Source organism: Coenobita brevimanus, chromosome 78, assembly GCF_032717465.1.
Source record: "Coenobita brevimanus isolate Jiangsu-jjx chromosome 78, ASM3271746v2, whole genome shotgun sequence".
Lineage (NCBI taxonomy): Eukaryota > Metazoa > Arthropoda > Malacostraca > Decapoda > Coenobitidae > Coenobita > Coenobita brevimanus.
The window spans coordinates 21,307,099-21,330,724 of record NC_137031.1 but is presented as its reverse complement, the minus strand read 5'-3'; the positions used below and the strand labels follow the sequence as shown (position 1 = coordinate 21,330,724).

The 23,626-nt window shown below is 45.0% G+C and overlaps 2 protein-coding genes across 2 annotated transcripts in view; both read right to left on the bottom strand.

The window, feature by feature from the left end:
* LOC145408736 (G-protein coupled receptor moody-like) overlaps window positions 1-14,153 on the bottom strand; it is a 46,517-nt gene extending 32,364 nt beyond the window's left edge. Inside the window, exons 1-2 of the mRNA XM_080279394.1 lie at window positions 14,036-14,153; window positions 13,378-13,829 (exon numbers count right to left, since the gene is read on the bottom strand). Coding sequence (XP_080135520.1) covers window positions 13,378-13,829; window positions 14,036-14,153 — 570 coding nt within the window. The remainder of the gene's footprint in view (window positions 1-13,377; window positions 13,830-14,035) is intronic.
* Window positions 14,154-14,185: 32 nt separating this feature from the next.
* On the bottom strand, window positions 14,186-17,028 carry LOC145408735 (uncharacterized). Its single transcript, XM_080279393.1, has 4 exons — window positions 16,460-17,028; window positions 15,419-16,418; window positions 14,924-15,158; window positions 14,186-14,679 (listed from the first exon to the last, which is right to left on the bottom strand). Exons 1-4 carry the CDS (start codon window positions 17,026-17,028, stop codon window positions 14,186-14,188), a joined length of 2,298 nt encoding a protein of 765 aa, XP_080135519.1.
* Window positions 17,029-23,626: the final 6,598 nt, after the last annotated feature.

Here is a 23,626-nt window from a genome sequence, read left to right as displayed (position 1 = left end):
AGAAGCACAGTTCTTGAGAACAACAGGGGGGACTCCATCAGGCCCATATGCCTTATTAGTATTGAGGCCTGTGACAGCAGAAAATACATCAGCTGAAGAAATTTTAATATCAGCCATGAAGAAGTCAGAGGGGGGAAAGTGATGGAGGAACAGCACCAGAATCGTCTAAGGTGGAATTGGAGGAGAAAGTCTGAACGAAGAAATCTGCTTTATCAGTAGAAGAAATAGCTACAGAGCCATCAGAGTAGAAAAGAAGAGGGAAGGATGACGAGGTAAAGTTGTTAGAAAGGTTTTTGGCAAGGTACCAGAAGGAGTGGGAAGAATTCGAGTTAGAGAGTGGAGAGCACTTAGTACGAATGAAATTATTTTCAGCAGAGCGAAGAACAGACTTGGCACGATTCTGGGCAGAAACATATAAAAGATGTGATTCAGGGGTGGGTTGGCTCGGTACCTTTTATAGGCCCTCTCCTTGTTGCGGACAGCATTAGAACAAGCGTGATTAAACCAAGGCTTTCGTGCATTAGTCAAAGGATATGAGAAAGGAATGTATGCTTCCTTGCCCGAAAGAATAACCTCTGTAATGCGCAAGGCACACCCTGCCACACTGATGACATATATTTCTTATTAACACAGGCAGGTCCATATATATCGCTGCTCTTCCACACCAACGAGCGGTTTCTCTTGTGCTGCTGGGACAGATCAGAGTCATCAGTGTCTACTCTGCAGCATTTATTCACTTCCCACTCCCACTGCCACACCCCCACCCACACCAGCAGACTAGGCCGTATCCGCATCACACTGCTGATGAGTTTCATTTTTTTTATGGAAGGAAGAAGGAACCAAAGGCCAAGGGCTCACAAACCGTTCCTTCCAAGAGAAAACACAAACAATACGAAAGAGAGCCAAAATCAAGATCCGTTCATTTCAAGATGCCTGGACACACTGCGTTTGAAAGACTGGAGATCATAGGAAGCAGGGAATACAGACAGAGGGAGACAGTTCCAGAGTCGATCCGTTGCATAAATGAAGGACCGGAAGTAACGGTCAGCTCCTGCACTAGAGAGTCGGACAGAAAAGGGATGAGAGTCTGCTAGGGGAGTGCGACGCTACCGTCGTAGAGGTGGAGGGATACAAGCAGACAGTTCAGAGGAGCAGTGACAACTGAAGCAGCGATAGAAAAGAGATAAACAAGCAACAGTGTGGAGAAGTGACAGAGGTTGAAGGAGGCCAGTAAGAGGAGGAGAGTTGATGAGACGAAAAGCCTTTGACTCCACCCTATTAAGAGGAGCTGTATGTGGGGAACCTCCCCACACGTGAGAGTTGTACTCTACAACCGGGGCGAATAAAACCCATGTATTAAGTCAACAAATGTGCAGGGGTAAAGAAGGTACGGAGTCGGCTTAGCACGCCTAATCTCTTGGAAGCAGATTTAACAAGAGATGATCATTCAAAGTTAAGTCCTGAGAGAATCCAAGTATGTTCAAGGATGATGCAGGATTAAGCTGGATATTATTAAACATTAGTGGGACTTATCTTGAAAAGATCATATTACATCTCTTGTAAAATCTGCTTCCAAGAGATTGGGTGTGCTAAGCCGACTGCGCTCTTTCTTTACCCCTGCACAATTGTTCACTTTATACTGGGGTTTTATCCACCCCTGTGTGGAGTACAACTCTTATGTGTGGGGAGGCTCCCCACATACAGCTCTTCTCAATAGGGTGGAGTCAAAGGCTTTTCATCTCATTAACTCTCCTCCTCTTACTGACTCCCTTCAACCTCTGTCTCTTCGCCGCACTGTTGCATCTTTATCTCTTTTCTATCGCTACTTTAATGGTCACTGCTCCTCTGAACTGTCTGCTTGCATTCCTCCACCTCTACGACGGGCGCGTAGCACCCGTCTGGCAGCAAACTCTCATCCCTTTTCTGTCCAACTCTCTAATGCAAGAGTTAACCGTTACTCCCAGTCTTTCATTTATGCAACAGGTCAGCTCTGGAACTGTCTCCCTCTGTCTGTATTTCCTGCTGCCTATGATCTCCAGTCTTTCAAATGCAGTGTGTCCAGGCATCTGGAAATGATCGGATCTTGAATTTGGCTCTCTATTGTATTTTGTTTTTCTCTTGGAGGGAACTGTTACTGCGGCCTCATGGCCTTTGGTTCCTTCTTCCTCGCATAAAAAAAAAAAAAAACTCCTGTGGAAGATTGTGTCGGGCTGATAGGTGTCATAACTGAGTTTTTGATGCATTAAAAACAAGATTATTTTTACCGCAGTCAAAGATACGAGCCAAGTCAGACATTAGGTGTGCCATAGCCTCATTCCTTGTTTGTTGAAGTAACTGCTGAGATGGACTTTGCGAGAACCGAATGGAAAGGTGAAGGGTGGAATCATCAGTGCATGAGTGAATAGGGCTAGATGTACAGCTTAGCAGGTCACTGATGAATAAAAGGAAGAGAGCTGGTGATAGGACAGAGCCGTGCGGAACACCACTTTTGATAGATAAGAAGAACGATGGCCGTCTACAAATGCAGCTATAGAAAGACCAGAAAGGAAGCTATAGATGGAGGCACAGATAGAAGGATAGAGACTGTAAGAGGTCGGTTTGGAAATTAAAGATTTGTGCCAAACTCGACCGAATGCCTTTGAGACGTTAAGTGCAGTGGCAAAGTTTTCGCTGAAGTCCCGAAATGAGGATAACAAGGAGTCTGAAAGGTAGGTGAGAAGATCGCCAGTGGAGCGTCCCTGACGGAACCCATACTATCGATCAGAGAAAACGTTGTAATAGGATAGATGCTTTAAAAAAAAATTTTTAAAAATAAACTCGAAAGCTTTTGAGACACAGGATGTTAAAGCAACGATAGTTAGAGGGTTGGGAATGGTCACCCGTCTTTAGGACTGGTTTAATGAGACAAAACTTCGAGCACGAAGGAAAGGTATAAGTTGATATACAAAGGAGTTAGAGTTTACCTAGGCAGGGTGTAAGCACAGAAGTACAGTTCTTGAGGACAACAGGAGGGACCCCATCAGGCCTATAAGCCTTGTTAGTACTGAGGCTATGGCAGAAAATACATCACCTGAAGAAATTTTAATGTCAGCCATGAGGAAGTCAGAAGGGGGAAGTGATGGAGGAACAACACTGATTAAAGGAGAAAGTGTGAGCGAAGAGATCTGCATCATCAGAAGAAGAAATAGCTATTGAGCCATCAGAGTAGAAAAGAGGAGGGAAGGATGACAAGGAAAAGTTGTCAGATAGGTTTTTGGCAAGGTGCCAGAAGGAGCGGGAAGAAATTCAAGTTTGAGAGTTGAGAACATTTATTACGGATGTAATTATTTTTACCAGAACGAAGAACAGACTTAGCACGATTCCAGGCATAAACATTAAAAATATGTGATTCAGGGGAGGGTTGGCTCTGGTACCTTTTGTAGGCCTTTTCCTTGTTGTGGACAGCATTAGAACAAGCGTGATTAAACCAAGGCTTTCTTTCATTAGTCAAAAGATATGAGAAAGGAATGTATGCTTCCATGCCCGAGAGAATAACGTACATAATGCTCAAGGCACACTCGGGTGGCTCCTGGCCATGGAAGCAATAATCATTCCAGGGAAAATCAAAGAAGTACTGTCTGAGGGCCTCCCAATCTGCAGTTCCAAAGTTCCACAGACGACGTTTCTTTGGAGGGTCCACAGGCCGTACTGGAGCGATAAGACATGTTAAGGTAATAAGATTGTGATCGGAGGAGCCCAATGGAGAGAAAAGATTAACAGTGTAAGCAGAAGAATTAGTTGTAAGGAAGAGGTCAAGTATGTTGGAGCTCTCTCCAAGGCGGTCAGGGATACGGGTAGTGTGCTGTACAAGCTGCACTAGGTCATTAAGGATAGAAAAGATGTAGTCTTGTTCACCAGGTGGATCAGTGAAAGGAAAGGAGAGCCAAAGGTGGTGGTGAACATTGAAATTTTCTAGAATGGAGATTCAGAGAAAAGAGAAATTGGTAGGATGTGTTCCATTGTAGAAGTAAGATAGTCGAAGAATTTTTGATAGTCAGTAGCATTAGAGGATAAGTAAACAGCGCAGATATATTTAGTTAGAGAATGACAGGAAAGCCAAAGCCAGAGAGTAGAGAATTCAGAAGAACCAAGTTCATGAACACAAGAGCAAGATAAGTCGTTGCGTATATATACACAACAGCCACCTTTGTCTTTGAAATGAGTATAGAGAAAGTAGGAGGATACAGAAAAGGGTTTGCTGTCAGTTGCCTCCGACAGCTGAGTCTCAGTTAAGAAGAGAAGGTGAGGTTCAGAGGAGAAGATGTGGTGCTCATCAGAGAGAAAGTTAGAGGAAAGACCGCAAATGTTGCAGAAATGAAGAAGTGGGTCAGACAGTGGTTCCAGGCAGCTCGTTGAGTCGTCACCGGGAGAGGGGTGGATGGTGGGGGCTTTTATCATCCCTCCCCCCTTGGGGACTCCCAGGCTTGGTTATTAGACTCCATTTTTCCTTTTTAATTTTGAAAAGGAAGTGTAGCGTGTACTGTGTATGTAGTTTGGTGCTGATAGAGAAACTTGTATTGGAGAGCATGCTGGCCTACTCTCTGTATTACTGAGACACTGAAAAAGTTCAGCAAAGGGGGATGGTCAGGAACTAGCCCCGAGGACTGATGAAACGGGAGCTCCAGCTCTCCCTGTCGTCGGCTTTCCATCCACCTTGGGAGTACTGCCCTGATCGACTGGTGCTACAGTCTACTCCTCGTGCAGCGGTATTTACTGAAAATTCATTATTTATTTATCGTTTTTGATAACAACGAATTTTATTAAGTTATGGAGAGATTTATCGCTGTGAAGGAAACAGAATCATCCTATATTAACCCATTTACCATTCACAGTTCATGTTGAACTGAAAACAGTCTTCTCGCGACGGCAAGAATTAACCATTAATGTATAATTAAATGCAAGGGGTTAATTGAAAGTTGTGAAGATTAATTAATATTACTCTAAGGCGAAGGTAGGAAGAGTTTATATGTATCTGTATGTCTGTTTACCAGACTCTATCTATATTAATTTATTTTCGTATATATCTATCCATCTATCTATTTATCCCTCCCTTCCTCAATCAGTTTGTCTCTCAGTGTATCTATCAATCTGTCTGTCTATCCACCCATCCATTCATCCACCTGTCTGTCCATCTGCCATGTCCGTCTGTCTGTTCGTTTGTCTGTCTGTCTGTCTGTCTGTATTCATCTGTTTGTGTCTATATCTGTCTATTAATAGCTCTCTTTGTTTCTCATCTCTCTCTCTCTCTCTCTCTCGGTATCTATCTGCATGTATCTTTTTGTCTATCCATATGTAAAGAGAGAGAGAGAGAGAGAGAGAGAGAGAGAGAGAGAGAGAGAGAGAGAGAGAGAGAGGCAATTAACGATGATGTATTGGAAACCTGAAATTTGTCTATATTCTAGTTGGCATAAGAGGGTGGTAGCACTTCATCGTTAGCGAATTATTCTGGTCATTACACTTCAGTACCATCTAAATGTTAATGATATTTAGTATGCCAATGTTTACACTATATGATTACTGTACAAGAAAATACTTAGCTGTAGTATACGATATAAATGGCCAAGGAAAAAGTGATAGGAAACCTCAAATATCATCTTCCTTTCCTTTTCGTTGTTTTCTCTCCTCTCTTCCCCTCCATTAACCAATTCCCTCTTCCTTTTTCCATTTATTTCCCCCTAATTCTCTTTTCTAACCTCCTTCCTCTACCCTTTTTATTTCTACTTTTATATATGTTTTTATTATCCCATTTTCTTTATGTCAATATTACATTCAGTCCTTTTACTCTGCTTCTTCTGTTTTATTATTTTCTATTTCATTCATCCATTCCATCTTTCTTTCCATTGTTTTATTCATTTCACTCCCTGTTTCATTTAGATTGATCCATTTCCTTTTTATCTGTATCAATCCGTTTCATTGCCTTTACTCCTTTCCATTTCACTCTCATCCTTCACTCCACTTCTCATCCCTCTCATTTTCCCTCTTACTCCCCATACTCTCACTTCCTTTCCTCCCTTTCTCCTCCCTCTATCCTTTCCCCTTCCCCTGCTGCATTACCCCTCTTCACCCTTTCCTCTTCCTCTCATTTCTTTCTCTTTCCCTCTCCCCTTTTCCCATTCTTCTCCTTCCTTTCAGTTTCCCCTCCCCTTTTTCCCTTTCCTTTCCTCTTTCCTTTCCTTTCTTTCCCTTCTTCCTCCCTTTTCGCTTTTCGTTTCTCCTTCCCCTTTCTTTCCAACTTCCTTCCTCATTTTTCTTTTTCCTTTCCTTTTCCTCACTGGCATCCCCTCACCCTCACCCTCACCCTCACCCTCACCCTCAGTCTCGCTCTCACACCTCAAAGCCTTTCTCTCTTGTATCACTGCTCTTTGCATAGGACTGCAAACGCATCAATATTCTTCTGTACACCCACCTCTCCTGTTCAATATATATATGTAGCACACACACACACACACACACACACACACACACACACACAACAGGATCAAATCAAGTATTCAACATAGCCTCACAAAGACAACACACAAGAGCGGATTATGACTTTCTCTCTCTCTCTCTCTCTCTCTCTCTCTCTCTCTCTCTCTCTTTCTGTGTGTGTGTGTGTGTGTGTGTGTGTGTGTGTGTGTGTGTGTGTGTGTGTGTGTGTGTGTGTGTGTGTGTGTGTGTGTGTGCTGGGGCTAATAGTGAGCGTGAAGAACACTGTGATGTGACATTAGACTTGTTAATGGTTCTGAGACTGTGTGTGTGTGTGTGTGTGTGTGTGTGTGTGTGTGTGTGTGTGTGTGTGTGTGTGTGTGTGTGTGTGTGTGTGTGTGCGTGCGTGCGCGCGCGCGCTCCACTGTCTCTAACTCACCTCATATAATAAATCTATCACCATTTCCATACTCACTCTCTACATTCATAGTCAATTATCACATTCTCCACGTCCGTCTAATTCCTTCACTCACATATGTAAATCCTTGAGACAACACATCGTTATTCCATCACATACGAGTACACTAATTTCTTCATCACATTCACGATTTTTTTCATCACTTTGACTGTCTTCTTCATCACATTCACTAATTTCGTCTCACGCCCTGTAATTTCCTCACCACATTCACCACACATTAATTTCACCCCACACCATGTAATTTCTTCACCACATTCACCACACACTAATTTCACCCCACGCCCTGTAATTTCTTCACCACACACTAATTTCACCCCACGCCCTGTAATTTCTTCACCACATTCACCACACACTAATTTCCTCATCACATTCTGAAGGTCATGGACAATCAAGGTTGGAGTCTTATGTCAATGAAGGTAGTAGTCCCTGCTTGCCCCTCTCGCAGTGACGGCCGGGAGAGGCTATTTCAATTGACGATCTGAGGGTTTACTGGGAGGAGTGGAGAAAGCAGGAGTTGGTGGAAAGAACGATGGAGATAAAGGTAGGAATGTGGATGGATGGAGGGAGATGGAAGAAGGAGAGGTTGAAGTAGATAGAGTTGAGCTGGAAGGAGGGGAGGAAGGAATTCGGATGGAAGCGGGTGCTGAAGGAAGTAGGAAAAGAGGTGGATGAAGAGTGAGGGAGGAGGGAAAGAAGGTTAATGAGAAATAGATGGAGAGAGTGACATGAAGATAGATAAGGGAGGTTAAGGGAGGTAAAGGAAAAATCAAAGGTGTTGGATGAGTGGGATGTGGTTGTGGAATAGAGGTGGGTGAAAATAGAGCGAAAACTGTGGATGAAGAATGGATGGGCGGAGGGAAGAGTGAATGGCGGGTGAAAGAGTCAGGAAGAATAGTGAGTAAATGTAGACTGTGGCTGTTGGCTGGATCCTGGGTGTGGAAGGATATGGAATGGTTATCACAATGGCCACTGTTTTTTCAATATTATCATCGACACGGCAAAGAATTTGGATCGTTATCTATGTCAGTCCATATCAGATCCACTACAGATCCGGACTTTCTCATCACAGGGAGAGTGAGAGCCAGAATTTAGCCCATTCAAGCTGGTGAAGTACGAATGGGGAAGATATGTCCGTCGGAAGGTTGATGTATGTCAAAGTGGAAGTGTTGTAATGGGTATATCTATGTGTTGGAGTCTGTACAGCATATGCCATCGGTAAAACTAACAGGGTGCCAACATATACCACCTACACTCACTTTATATGACGAGAAGTTGATTTATGATTTCATAGTATATTTGGTGAAGGATTAATTCCACGTATTGCCACTTGAGTTCCAATGTGGTAAGTATCAGGGAAGTGAGCTAATTATGCAGCAAGAGAAGGAGAGGAAGACTTATGACAAAGACAAAGTGAATTACTGAGGTGATGGGAAATAAATATGTAGATAGATAGAAATACTGTATAGATAGATAGTGACGATACATGCCACAGAAAATGAAAATGTGTGTGTGTGTGTATGTGTGTGTGTGTGTGTGTGTGTGTGTGTGTGTGTGTGTGTGTGTGTGTGTGTGTGTGTGTGTGTGTGTGTGTGTGTGTGTGCGATAAATTAAGTACACATTGTCTCTGTCTTTCGCCATGAATATCTCAAACACCACTACGTCTCCCCCTCCAAAGAAGCATGGGGGACTTCGTAACACGTCTTCCTCTTATTTTGTTTGCATATTTCACCTTATCGTTGTCTTCTATTGTATTTATATATTTTTTAATATCGAAATAGTGTGTATCAACAAAATTCAAAATGATATCACAGTAAACTGTGAAGGATAACTCGCTAAGGAACTGGAGCAAAGAAATCTTTCAGTGCCACCTTGAATACAGCTCCACATATTCTCCATTTGTCTGTCTGTCTGTCTGTCTGTCTGTCTCTCTCTCTCTCTCCAATCTCTAAGGCACATCACAGAGTAACTCCAGACCGCACACAATGCTGAGTTAATGCAAGTGGGAAGTACTGTGCAGGAACACCACCGATAGTACTCCTTCTCTGTTAACCTATTTACCTACCTATCTATCCATCAGTCTATTTCTATTTCTACTTCTATATCAATCTGTGTGTCTGAAGATTGGCTGGATTCAGGGACTTTTAAAAGCTTCTCCAAGAAGCAAAACATCAAAAACTGAAATTAAGCACGCTCTACGCTCCCAAATACTCGATGTCTCATTCCTTAAGTCAAAACTGATCCAAGTTTCACTCCTTACGTTTCGTTTCGTTTTTTGAAGGCTCCAACATGCTTGCATGAGCCGGCCTAGGTCACCTAATGGCGGATCTCCACGCTTCTCGATCTCTGACAGCCTCCCTATTCTGTCCTTTATCCCTGAGGTCACACTCAGTAACCTCTTCCCAGGTCTTTTGATATTAATCCCTTTTTGTTGTTGTTGTTGTTGATCCAGGCTGATTTGAACGTGAACCTCGCAAACCTCAAGTTGAAATTACCCTTCACATGCAGCCCATCCACCTCCTTTCAAGAGATTGGGGAAGTTTCTATAACCAGGCAGCGGGGTCACCTGGTTGTATCAGTGCCACTACGTGAAGGCGTCCCTCTCCAGCACGTTAGTCCCTTGAATCCAGCTGACGACATTTTTAGTATCTTCTTGCTGCCTCCAGATGATTTTGTTTTGCTTAAGGGAAACATATTTTGTTCTAAAGGACTTACTAAGGTTGTACTCAACTTACTGTTCGAAACGTCACTCCTAGGCTGAAAAACTCATCTACCTATTGATAGAATAAACTAATTAAGGCGTCTTTCAGCTGTATGTGATGCTACGTTATTTTTAGCTTTTTTGCTGTAACCAGACGATATTATTCAACCTGATAGACTCTCCGATCTGGAAGGGTTAGTTATGGCCTTCCCTGACCCCTTCCCTACAATACATCCTCCGTCAGTGTGTAGTGTAAAATGGTCGGGTGGCAGTGTTGCTGTTGTGGTGGCCCATGGTTCATCTGAATGTGAACCCAGTGGACTGCAGGCTAAATATGTCCTCCTGCAGTCTGACGTCCTCCTCTTGAGAGGTAGTGAAGGATCAAAGGGATGTTTGTGTCACCGGGCAGTGGGTCCGTCCTGTCATATCAGTGCCACCACATGAAGGCGGCCCTCTTCAGCAGCGGTTGGTGGTGGCCTGATACAAATGAAATACACGCCACCCGAGCAGTGCCGGTTAATTAAGGTGTGATATCACTGAAGCCTGAAGGATTAATTGACATTATCCAGTGGACTGCAAACAGGCTATTATGTACCTCGTGTTTACCTTCTGACAGAATACTTGATCATTAACTCTCTCTCTCTCTCTCTCTCTCTCTCTCTCTCACACACACACACACACACACACACACACACACACACACACACACACACACACACACACAAACACATACACACAAATTCGATAACAAATCCCTACAATTACTGAAGTGACGTGCTACACCTCCTAACCCCCACACTCACTTGCACTTCACCATCACCTGAACCATGTCCAATTAAGCTTCACTTTGCCTCTGAAGCACAGTGCATGACAGGCTTGCTGGAGTGAGGCGAGCAGAGCCAGGGTTCAAACAGGGTACCAATGAACTCAAAGGATCGACCACAGCAGGAGGTGATAGGCAGCCCAGAGGGAGGGAGTTTAGTTGACTGGGACCCACACCACCTTAACTCCTCCACAATCTTATATACTATAATCCGGTGTGTGTGTGTGTGTGTGTGTGTGTGTGTGTAGCACGGTCAAAACTGGAAAAAATGATTTTGATGTAACTAAGCAGGATCGTTGGAACTGGGTCCTAGGTGGGCCAGATTCAATTTCAAATCAAATAATATTTTGTTTTTTTTCCTAATTTTTGCAGCCTAATTTACCTAGCTCAGTGGCAGAAAAGGACAGTGCATTGAATTTACATCCTTTTCACAGCATCCTACGTGACTAACATTATATGCCAGCGTTAATTTCTTGTGACAACTCAGTATTCAAGATAGAGAGGACAGTTTTAATCAGAGATAAACTAGAACGAATATAAAATTCAACCTGTGGGAGTAGCCTAGTTCGTTCAAGTAAAAAAATAAATGTTATACTGAACCGTGTTGTAAAAGGCGAAAAAGTCCAGCCTGTAGCCGGGCAGTTCAGCTCTGGAGGGATTCAGTTGTGGCATTTTTAGTTATTAGGTTATGGGTATATCTTACATGGGGCTACACCAAGGCAAATGGTAAGGATTGATAAGCACAACTGTGCTGGGAAGAAATAGCTGGGACAGTGATTATTGACTTAGAACAATACAGAGTTAATGCATGATTTCAAGATAGTACAAGACCACTACATTACAGCATGAGTAGATCGATTACATGGAAAAAGAGTTACAGAATGAAAATGTGAGTAATGAATTTAGTGAGAAGCGGGAGTGCTGGGCTGATGTGTTTGTGTAATTCTATGTGTAAAATTGTACCGCGTGGCCAGATTTACCAGGAGAGACGCAGAGCAGGTAGCAGCCGGGGTGAAGTGGAGAGTGGAGAGAAGTGGGGCAAGTGAGGTCGCCCACTCGCTTTTAAGTCCCTTAATGAGGGGACGGAGCACCGGTAGGGCTAGGTCGCCTGAGTATTCACATTTGATTGATTGAGGCACCACTACAGGTGAGGAGGGAAGAGAAATTCAATTCTACTGGTAGCGGCACCAATAACGATGCTGATTCCGAGAACCAGGTGTGGAAAAAGCCGTGAGGGAAGGAAACCACGTGTGTAGGTGAAATGAGGAAAAAATCCACGAGGGAAAGAAACCAAGTGTGTGGTGACATGAGGAGAAGCCACGAGGAAAGTAAACCACGTGTGTGGGTGAAATGTGAGGTGCGATACTTTGTGGTGTAATTTAAACCACAGCATTCCCCCTCCCCCCCTTTCCGTTTAAGGCACACAAACAGGAAGTGCCAAAAATGATTAGAGTACAATTACATATATATATATATATATATATATATATATATATATATATATATATATATATATAGCGGTGTGCGGTACATAGGAGGACTACTGGGCCTTGAAAGCAGGCTGTGAAGCCTATGCCCAGAGTCGGTCACTTAAAAAAAAAATAAAAAGAAAAAAAAAGAAACATAGTTTTCAAAGTGTGTGAACATTTGCAAGTGATTTGACTGTGTTAATTACAAATTACAAGTCCATGGCTATGTGTGATGGAGTAAGGTATTAAATGGGGGGTTCCTGATTATAAAGTAAGAAATAGTAGCCGGGCATAACTTTCTGTCCGACAATTTGATTAGTCATTATGAGCAAATGAATGAGAAAGTTATGCCCACCATTACAACTGAGTCTTTGTATGAGGGAGAATACAAAAAAAAAAATAAAAATATATGTACCATACGAATGCGATGTACTGTAAGTGTGGGAAGACACTGAGAGTCTGCTGGCCCTTTTGGTGTGAGATTATGTTGGAGTGTAAAATTGTGGTGGTTTGCTGAGCTGGCCTGATTGTGTGACGGTAAATGTGGTAGGAACTGATGTAGGTTGTAGGTTGTGGTGAGTAGTGTAGGGGTTACAGGAGTGACGGATGTTGATGTATGGGGGGTATTGACGGGGGGGGGGGACTGGTGGGACAGAGTGTGGGGTAGGATCGCATGAGGTTGACGAAGAGGGTTGGTTAATGTTAAGGACTGGTTAAGGGCTGGGAGCTGGTGTTGACGGAGAGGGTGAAATAGGCGTTAGGATGGGTTGAGGGCTGGTGGGTGGGGAAGTAAGGTGAGAGGTAGGATCGTGTGAGGTTGACGGAGAGGGTGGATTAGGTGTAGGGAGGGGTTGAGGGGTGGTGAGTGGGGGAGCCAAGCGAGAGATAGGATCGTGTGAGGATGATGGAGAGGTTGGGTTAGTGGTTGTAGGGTCAGTGCGTAAGGTAGGATTTGTGGACGGAAGTGTGGATGGTAGTGAGGGAGTGTATGCGTCAATGGGAGTGTTTTGCTGTACTGTATGACGCCTGGGTCGGCATGTGGTGACGACAGGTAGCAAAGGGTAGGAATTGACAAAGGGTATAGGGTGTGTGTGTGTGAGTGTGTGTGTGTGTGTGAGTGGTGCATGTAGGTGTTGGTGCAAGGATTTGAGGTGTTGGTTGTGTGAGTGTTGTTGGTGGGCTGTCATGGTTGGGGGATGACGTGTTGGGTGTTGTCTGTGACTGGTGTGGCTGGTTTGACTCTGTCTGTGGAGATTGTGGATGATTTCCCATGTTTGTCTGTTGTAACTGTTTTGTCTGATTTTGTGATCATGGGGTAAGGGCCCTCGTATGAGGTTTGAATAGGTGAAGTGCACTGACCCCTCCTCACAAAGACCTGTTCGGCGTCTGGTAGGGAGTGCGGGATGAACGTCATTTGTTGTTGGCAAGCACGATGAGGGACTGATTGTAGTGCCTGCATTACCTGCTGGAGCTCTGGGAGTAAAACCAGGTCCGGCGTCCCTGGTTGCGGGGCAAACTTCCCCAGAAGCCTCAAGTCTTCCCCATATGTTAGCTCCGCAGGGGGATTCCCGATGTCCTCCTTCTCAGTAACCGTCAAGTTTAGGAGGATGACTGGCAGTGCGGCCACCCAATTCATTGGTTGGGGAAGTGCCCTCAGTGCTTCCTTCAGGTGACGATGGCAGCGCTCAACCATCCCATTTACCTGAGGGTGATATGCGGAGGTTCTGTGGCGTGTAGCACCCAGGAAGTCCATGAGGTCCTGCCAGGCCTGAGATTCGAACTGGGGGCCCTGGTCTGTGATGATAACCTGCAGGGCGCCAAAATGAGCGACCCAGGATGCCAAGAAATGATATGCTACAAGGTCAGTTGTAGCCTCAAGCATGGGCGTGGCCTCGACACACCTTGTCGCTCTAACTATACACGTTAAGATATAGCAGTTACCCCTAGATTTGGGGAGGGGGCCGAGGATGTCAATGTGTACTGTATGGAAATGTTGAGTTGGTGTGGGCAGCAGTTGTAGTGATGTCTTGGTGTGGCGATGTATTTTTGCAGACTGACAAGCCACGCATGCTCAGACCCAGTTGGTGGTGTCATGCCTCATCCCTGGCCATACCACTTACTGGCTAAGTAAGCTGTGCATGCCACAAATGCCTGGGTGCGCCATGTCGTGGTAATGACAAAAGACTTGCCTTCAGAATTGTTGGGGAATATAGGGCCGTGCTGTCCCGCAGGATACATCACACCAGAGTTTCTTGGGTGTGCCGGTTACGTCAATGCAGTTGAAGTGAGGTCGTGGCCTGCAGCAATTCTCGGAGTTCCTGATCATCCTCCTGCTCCCGTGCCAAGGCTGCATGGTCTAGCAGGGGTAGTGTAGGGCCGACAGCTGAGATTCCCCGGGACAGAGTGTCAGCAATCTTGTTCTCGTCCCCAGTGATAAGCTGGATGTCAGTGGAAAACTCCGAAATGAAGGCCAGCTGTCTTGCTACCCTGGGAGACCAATTTTCTTCTTTCTTGGCCATTGCATAAGTAAGGGGTTTATGGTCAGTGAAGATGGTGAATTCTCTGCCTTCCAGAAAGTGCCTGAAATGTCTGACTGCCTCGTATACAGCCAACAACTCCCTGTCGAAGGCACTGTATTTGCATTGGGCAGGGTTAAGGAGCTGGCTGAAGAATGTGACAGGCACTTTTGCCGCATTAACATGTTGTTTTAGGACTGCCCCCACAGGTTCAGCAGAGGCGTCTGTGGTGAGTGTGATGGGAGCATCTGGTGATGGGTAAGCTAGTCGGGGTGGAGATGTGGTTCTTGAGGGTGGTAAAGGCCTGGTCTGCTTGTGCGGTCCATTGAAGAGGCTTGGAGGATGACTTTTTCGTCCCTTTCAGGAGATCATGAATGGGGGCTAGTGTGGTTGCAGCATTTCTCAGGAACCTGTGATAATACCTGACCATCCCCAAGAACTCCCTGAGCCTGCGAGGTGTAGCCGGGATTGAAAGTCTTTAATGCCGTTCACCTTCTGCAGGAAGGGTGTGATACCTGTGGCTGATACCCAGTGGCCCAAAAAAATCCAGTTCGTCTGCACCGAGGATACACTTCGCGGGGTGCACACACAGCCTGTAGTCCTGCAGCCTTTGGAACAGCATTTGGAGGTGTGTTTTGTGCTGCTCATGGGAATCCGAAGTGATGAGGATGTCGTCAATGTACACCATGCCGAAATCTAGCCCCCTGGCAACCTGGTCCATAAATCTCTGGAACGTTTGTGCGGAGTTACTGAGAACGAAATTCATCTTTGTGTATTCAAAAAGGCCAAAGGGGGTGGTCACTGCAGTATTGGGGATGTCCTTCTCTGCCACAGGGATTTGGTGGAACGCTCTGACTAAATCAATCTTGGAGAATACACGACGGCCTTGCAGTTGGTGGTGGAAATCCTGGATGTGGGGAATGGGATATCTGTCGGGAACTGTCATTGCATTCAGTGCCCTGTTGTCCCCACATGCTCTCCACTCACCCTGCTGTGCTTTCGGTACCATGTGTAGAGGGATGCCCTGCAGCTTGATGACAGCCGAATGATCCCATCGTCGAGCATCGCCTGAAATTCCTTTTTCACTGCTTGATGACGTTCTGGGGGAAGACGTCTGGGACGGGCAAAACAGGGTGGTCCGGAAGTGATGATGCAGCGCTCTATCCCAAGGTCAGTATGGCCATTGTTGGGCGACTGAGAGGTCAAGAGGGGAAACTGGCATAGTATAGAATCGTACGAGGAATTCTGGTGAAGGTGCATAATGAGTGGTGGATTACCATCACACCCGATTACTTTGATGGATGAGTTTGAGGGTCTGTGATTTAGATTCCGTCCTCTGGTATCCATGAACAAGTCATGTGCCTCCAAGAAGTTGATGTCAATAATGGGTTGATTAACGTCTGTGACGAGGAACAGCCAAGTTAATGACACTGATTGGGTGAGTGCCACGTGCAGGGGTTCCATGTTGTATGTGGCTATGGGGGTGCCATTTGCTGCTATCAGGTCAAATGCAGATTGCTGGGCCGTTTTGTGGTCAGAGGTAGGAGGAACTATACTGATTGCGGCTCCCGTGTCAATAAGGTATTTTGTGCCAGAGATGGTGTCTCTAACCCATAGCAGTTCCCTGGAGCCAGTGGAACGTGTCGTGGGCTTGGGTGTGCTGAACCTGAGGAGGTGGTTGGCTTGTGTGGCGGGAGACACCACTGGGGACTGTCTCCCGCCATACGTGTTTCCTGTGGATATGCAGGGTGGTGCACATCGTCTGGCTTCCATGCCAAAACGCTTATGATAAGTACATAACACAAAATTGTCCCTTGTTGTTATCTGGGGCTGAGGATTAGGACCACGGTTCACTAGGAGAGCACTGTTGGAACTCAGAGGGGCTGGGATAAGATTTGCAACACTGGGGGTCTGAGTGGTGAAGCCACTTATGTTACTTTCCAGCTCGTCTATTTCATTGTTAAATTTGTTAATAGGGTACATAGCCCTGACATGGAACCAATTTTGTTCGCAACACTGTTTACTGACACCACTGTTTCACTAGGGGTAGCATTGGGAGCTATGACAGGGGGAAGAGAGGAGTGTGCACTTACTGGCTGGTTAGTGTAATCCTGTTGAGCTTCGTACAGAGTGTCCGCCCTCTCGATGAACTCAGCAAGGGACGTGCTAGGGCCCAGGGATGCTAGGTGGAGCCGGAAGTCTGGTGGCATGAGCTGGAGGAGTCGGTGCCGGAGGAGGTCATCCGATAAGGTGGCCCCAGCTGCCTTGAGAGTGGCTTGAATGTGGGCAAGAAGGGGGAAGGGACGCTGCTGTTGGGAGCAAATTGCATCCAGCTCCATTAGAAGTGCCTGCTTTGATTTGCCCAGGGCCTGTAACAGACTCTCCTTCAGGGTTTTATATTTGTGCCCAGTAGATGGTTTGAGGAGTACGTCCTGTACCAGGGCCACTGCTTGAGTTGGGAGAGTGCGGACAACTACTCTGAATTTGTCGTCATCACTGGTATCGTCAGGCCATGCAGCATCAACTTGTGTAAACCACGTGTTAATATTGTACGTGAATGTAGGAAGGGATAGACAGATGTGTGGTAAGCTTTCCATGTTCTTTCTACACACCGGGAAGTCAGCAATGTGACGTTTTTAGTTATTAGGTTATAGGTATTTCTTACTAGGGGCTACACCAAGGCAAATGGTAAGGAGAGATAAGCACAACTGTGCTGGGAAGAAATAGGTAGAACAGTGATTATTGACTTGGTGCAATACAGAGTTACTGCATGATTTCAAGATAGTACAAGACCTTTACATTACAGCATGAGTAGATCGATTACATGGATAAATAGTTACAGAATGAAAGTGTGAGTAATGAATTTAGTGAGAACCGGGAGTGCTGGGCTTATGTGTTTGTGTAATTGTATGTGTAAAATTGTACCGCATGGCCAGATTTACCAGGAGAGATGCAGAGCAGGTAGTAGCCGGGGTGAAGTGGAGAGAAGTGGGTCGAGTGAGGTCACCTGCTCGCTTTTAAGCCCCTTAATGAGGGGGCGGAGCACCGGTAGGGCTAGGTCGCCTGAGTATTCAAAACTGATTGGTTGAGGCACCACTACAGGTGAGAAGGGAAGAGAAATTCAATTCTATTGGTAGCAGCACCAATTAGCGATGCTGATTCCGAGAACAAGGTGTGGAAAAAGCCGTGAGGGAAGGAAACCACGTGTGTAGGTGAAATGAGGAAAAAATCCACTAGGGAAAGAAACCAGATGTGTGGTGACATGAGGAGAAGCCTCGAGGAAAGTGAACCACGTGTGTGGGTGAAATGTGAGGTGCAATACTTTTTGGTATAATAAACGCCACATAGTGGTCAGGGGAAAGTTTTTGCCCACGTCAGTGATAACAAGTGAAGGTCTCACAGGATCACGAATGTTTTATTACAATACCCAAACTCTTTCCGTACTTATTTTTATGCTGGTATTTTGCTGCTGGAGAGGGACGTCTTCGCGTGATGGCACCGACATGCCTGGGCGGTGGACCTGCCCGTTAAACAATCGTTCCTTAGTTCCCTCCTTATCCCCGGAAAGGAGTATTGTGGACTGTAAGAGAAAGGCAGTTTCAGCTAGTAGTCCACCGGGTTCATATTCAGATGAGACTGGAACCAGAACAACACAGCTGGCTTTTTTCACAGTACCCTATGGAAAAACTGACGTATTTTGGGAGTTTGTTCCTGCACCAGCCACTCGATTTCATTCGCCTTAGGGCAGCCCGCATCAAAGTACTTTACCAGTACCACAAAGACTACTACGACACATTTTCCCTGTGAAGATTTGTACGATAAGGGGAGAATTTCATTTCATCAACGATGACCTGGTCTGCTCTGCAGCACTCTTTCAATGTTATGTACTTCCTCCTTTAGTTCTAACATACCGAAAATGACAGCAAACGTTGTCAACGACATTTTTTCTTCCAAACCCCCATAAAAAGGTTACTAAGGGTAAGTTTGGTTGCATTAGAGTTAATACTTTCACTCTGTGGTTGAAAAGAAACATTGAATCACCAGGATCGTGATCGTGCGGGGGTACCCCCGCACACACACACACACACACACACACACACACATTTTATGTATATTGTATATATATATATATATATATATATATATATATATATATATATATATATATATATATATATATATATATATGTTCTGGTGTCAACATCTTTTTCCATATGAAGTTGTAGTATCACACATTTTACATAATAATTTTTAAAGCTGTTTAGTCATAATTAACAGTGTGTAATGAAGTGTGAATGAAGAACAACCAAATATCATTTCGCTGTTAGCTGTGGTATAGAAGAAGGTGGATGGCAGACCATAAGTGCCACCCTGTTTCAATTATAAAATGAAGGTTATGAGAAGTGAAAAGATATCTGAACAGTGCGTAAGTGTAAGGTCCTGGGGAACCATTTATTATGTTGGCATATGTGAATATACTTAATACCATTTAATAAAGGTGTATAATGTGCTAGTAGAGTTGTCATTTATCTCTACTTTTTGCATAAGCCCAGAGTATATGTAGATGCTCGGCACCTCACTTTTTAGCTGACCTCAGCACCGCGCCCTAGTCGGCTCGGTGAGCGCACAGCGTCAGAAGCCGTTTTACAGTTTTAAAGGGAGGTTGTATCGCTCTTACATATCTCTCGGGTCGCAGTTATATTATTCTGTACCCAATAAAGAGAGATTTAATCTGCTCATTTCTGTCACCTTACGGTACCACTTAATAACAGACCAGCTTCCACCTTCTCGTGGCAGAGGACCTTTGGTGGGAAGTGTCGGGCAGTGACGGCGAGTAGCTGACGTGTACTACAGACAGTGTCGTCGATCCAACACGGTGGTCTAGTTATACTAAACAGCAGAACACTTAATATGTAGTCAACTGCTACTCCATAACGGCTACATTAAATTGGTGGCCAGCAGTGCGACGATACATTTTATTGGTGCTAGCGGTGTCACGATATTTAGTGCTAGCCGTGTACCGATACATTAAATTGGTGGCAGCGGTGGGATACGATACGTGCTAAAGGGATTTATGCTGTGAACCAGTAACCCTTGCAATCGCTCGTTCCTGAAGGTGAAACAGAAAATCTTACTCTACTGTTGTAAGGGGACTAATTACCAGTGAGTTAAGTGGAGCAGATAAACTGGAGTGGTGCATATTAATTCCTCCCATTATTCTGCCAGTGCGAGATTCCTATCTTAAGCAGAAACTGGCAGTTATCTCGCCCTGTGGTGTGCGAGATATCTCCATCTTCAAACGCAAACTGGCAAGAATCTCGCTCTCGTGTGCGAGAGGCGAGATAAGGGGAGTTCAAGCCAGTGCGGTGAGGAGTGGGTCAACTAGCGACTTCTAGCAACTCCAGAGGCGTGGACGGCCGAGGCGAGCCGAGGGAGACCGAAAGCGGCGGGCCTGGCGTGATGCAGGGCGAACCAGTCGCTTGCTAACTCCCACAGCGAGCGGGCTGTCGTGTATGGTTGGAGGAGTCTGGTGGAGTGTGGAACGTGGAATGTGGAACATCATCCTGGACTTTCATATCTAGGTAGTGTCCATGCATTAGTAACACACACACACACACACTTGAATCAACACACGTTAGTTAGTTGATGAGTGGAAATAAAGGTTTCTCAGAATTCCCTTGAAATAAATATACTTTCTGTGTATTTTATATGTGTTCCATTCTCTGTCACTTACCATAACTATCCTTTTTTTTATGTCAGTTTATCTTCCTGTAACTGGGAGGGGAATATTACTGACAAGGTTGGATGGATACAGTGAAAAAGTGGGGACGTAGAATTAGGGAAATAGAGATTAACCTCACTAGACTCAGCATTTTATGAGTGGGTTGATACATCAAATAAAAGTGCTCAGACATATTAAATGAGTGAAGGACATATTGTGGATCAAGGTGATGAGGATATTTCTGAAGGACAGGATGAGGATTTGAACGTTTTGCATTTGCGTTCTGGTCATACTTATTCAACAGTCCCAGAGCAATCAGTTAGATCCAAAATGGCCACTAGTCTTGCTAATGAGGGTAATCCTAGTGAGGAGACTGTGGAAGTTGAGACTACAACAGTACCTTTGGTCACTCAGGATATGCAAAATCCAGTCATTAGTGACAGTACTACAACCACTCACATACCTATGTATACTTCAGATGTTTTCAGTACACCACAAGGTTTTGGACAGAATTTATTTTCTGTTCCTTCTTCAAATGCATGGGGTATAAACACAGATGGTATTGGCATGCGAACCCAGAATCCTAATCAATGGGGCATGAATACTAATATTGACATGCAAACCCAGAATCCTAATCAATGGGGCATGAATACTAATATTGACATGCAAACCCAGAATCCTAATCAATGGGGCATGAATACTAATATTGGCATGCAAACCCAGGGTCCTTATCCAAATACCTGGGGCATGACTAACAATATGGGCGTGCAAGGTCAGACTAACCCTCCTCCTTTGTGGCAGATACCTGTACCTAATCTGGCTACTGATATAGTACAGCAGCATCCTAACTGTACTGAAAGTCAGGCTTTGGCGAAGGCAGGCATATGCTATGCAGAAGCTAGCAAAGCCTTGCAAACTTCGGGCTGGAGAGATACAGTTACTAGTTCTCCACAGCAAAGGACCAAGGCTGTTAAGCCAAAGGTGAAAAGATGGTGTGTCATACATGGGCATTGTCCTGATGAAACGGACTGTTGCCCCTTTGTCACTGAGAGGAAGAAACTAGGGAACCCAGCTAGTTCGGGGGAAGCTCAGGGCCGCGCGCAAAAGTAATTAAAATATTACAATCCACCGATGCGTGTGTGGCAGCTATTACTAAGGTGGACTTATTATCTATTCCTTGGATCATAGGGAAAGGTCAAGTGTCCCTGATCGTAGATACAGGGTCATGCACAAACATTATTTCTAGTAAAGCGCTGGAAAGACTTAAAAGTGAAATGCCTCTAACAAACTGGACATTATCACCACCTGATGTAATGTTGACAGGTGTGACAGGGAGTAGAATGAAGATTGTAAGCCAGGTGCCGTTGACATTGAGGGCAGATAAACGATCTCCTGTGTTACGTGCCACGTTTTATGTGGTTGAGGATTTTCCTCTGCCAGCTGATGCGCTGTTAGGCTTTGAATCCATGGAGGAGTATAATATAGTAATACACCCTCAAGACATTCCATTTCCTTTAATGGGAAAGAGTTTGTAGGCCTTAATCCCTCAGCAACACGAACTGGAACTGGCATCCAATTAGGAGCCGTCCAACCAGTTGTGACCCCGACAAGTGAAGCGTCAAGGGAGTCCCCGGATGCACACGAAGCGGAGGGTATGGACTGGAAGAAAGTCAGGGCTATAGTGAGTGGTAATCACCACTTACCCAGTCAAACTGTCTGTAAAATTCCTGTCCGAGTACCTGACGTATCGGTGGGAACTGATGTAGCATGCTTAACTGAGACTGTAAAACATAAGGTATTGTCGCTGGAATCGACTCTGACTAGCTTTGGCCAAGACCAGAAGACGCCCCTCTTCATCGCAAATATGAGTGGTGGCGCAGTTAAGCTCAGAGATGGTTGTTATATAGGCGACTTGATGTGCTATGGTGCCCCCATAAAGGAAGTCGACGACGTGCCGGTGATCTCTCCTGTAGTTACATCTCAAGCAACGACTCAGTCGGAACCCGTACGTCTGGCTAAGGAAAAACAGCTGGAGCAATACGTGAAGGTCACGGATAATGTAGACCATAAAACACGACTCCTAGCCCTCCTTAGAGAATTTTCCGACGTAGTAGCACTTCCAGGAGAAGCGCTGGGTAGGACGGATAGGGTGAAGCATCATATTGGTTTGTGCCCCGGTACAAATCCAGTTTATGTGCCCGCATACCGTCTACCGCACAGCCAAAGGGAAGCAGTGGATGAGGAAGTTGAAAGGATGCTTCGTGATGAAGTTATCCAGCCTTCCTCCTCGCCTTGGAATGCACCACTCTTTCTAGTGCCTAAGAAGGACAGTGGTGTGAGACCTGTTGTGGATTTTCGGCAAGTGAACAAGGTAACAGTACCGGATCGTTACCCGATTCCTCATCTGCGAGACTTACATCAATCATTAGGTAAGGGAAATACTGTGTTTACTTGTCTGGATCTAGCGTCAGGGTATTGGCAGGTGGAGCTGACCGAAGAGTCGCGTCCCATTACTGCTTTTAGCACTCACCGTGGGCACTTTGAATTTCTCCGGATGCCTTTTGGACTGAGTAATGCTCCTTTAACATTTCAGCGGATGATAAACCAATTGTTTGGTGAGATGTTAGGGCAAGACGTCTTAGCGTATCTAGATGACCTAATCATCGTGAGTGACAATGTTAACAGTCATTTTAACAAGTTAAAACGAGTGATGGAAACCTTGAGATCCGCAGGTCTGAAAATTAAGCTATCTAAGTGTGAATTTCTTAAATCCAGTATTAGATTTTTAGGACACCTAGTTGATGGTAATGGCATCAAGACTGTGCCGGACAAGGTAAGGCCAATGTTAAATTTTCCTACACCACAGAACAAGGATCAGATAAGATCGTTCCTAGGCCTCACTGGCTTTTATAGGAGTTTTGTCCACAGGTATGCCATCATAGCATCACCTTTAACAACGCTACTTAAGAAGGACGCTGCATGGAAATGGGGACCCTCGGAAGAGAAAAGCTTCAACGAGCTCAAACAAGCCATGTCAGAAACACCCGTATTAACGTTTCCCGATTATACTCAACCTTTCTATCTGTGCACGGACGCCTCAGGTCTGGGTCTGGGAGCGGTGTTACAGCAGAAGGATGAGCAAGGTAAGACACATACCATAGCGTATGCTAGTAGGGCACTAAGACCCCCAGAGAAGAACTATTCGACGACACATTTGGAGACATTAGCAGTCGTGTGGGCGTTAGGACATTTCTGGGATATTATCTTTGGCTACCGGATAATTGTTTTAACTGACCATGCACCCATATGCAACTTGTTTAAAGGAAAAAAAACTTGCACGGTAAGGTTGCGCGTTGGTTTGGCAAGGTAATGGAGTTTGATCCAGAGGTCAGATATTTACCAGGCCGTCAAAATGTTGTAGCCGACGTGTTGAGTAGAAACATTGCTGCTACCATAGCTGAGGATGTTGCTCT

What these genes read in the sequence shown, in the direction of transcription:
- LOC145408735 (XM_080279393.1), bottom strand. Translation starts at nt 17,028, where the DNA reads ATGGAAAGCTTACCACACATCTGTCTATCCCTTCCTACATTCACGTAC. An exon ending in ACCCCTAGTGAAACAGTGGT is followed by an intron (nt 16,419 to 16,459) that starts GTCAGTAAACAG and finishes GTTCCATGTCAG; the next exon opens with GGCTATGTACCCTATTAACA. An exon ending in GGTACCGAAAGCACAGCAGG is followed by an intron (nt 15,159 to 15,418) that starts GTGAGTGGAGAG and finishes CAAACGTTCCAG; the next exon opens with AGATTTATGGACCAGGTTGC.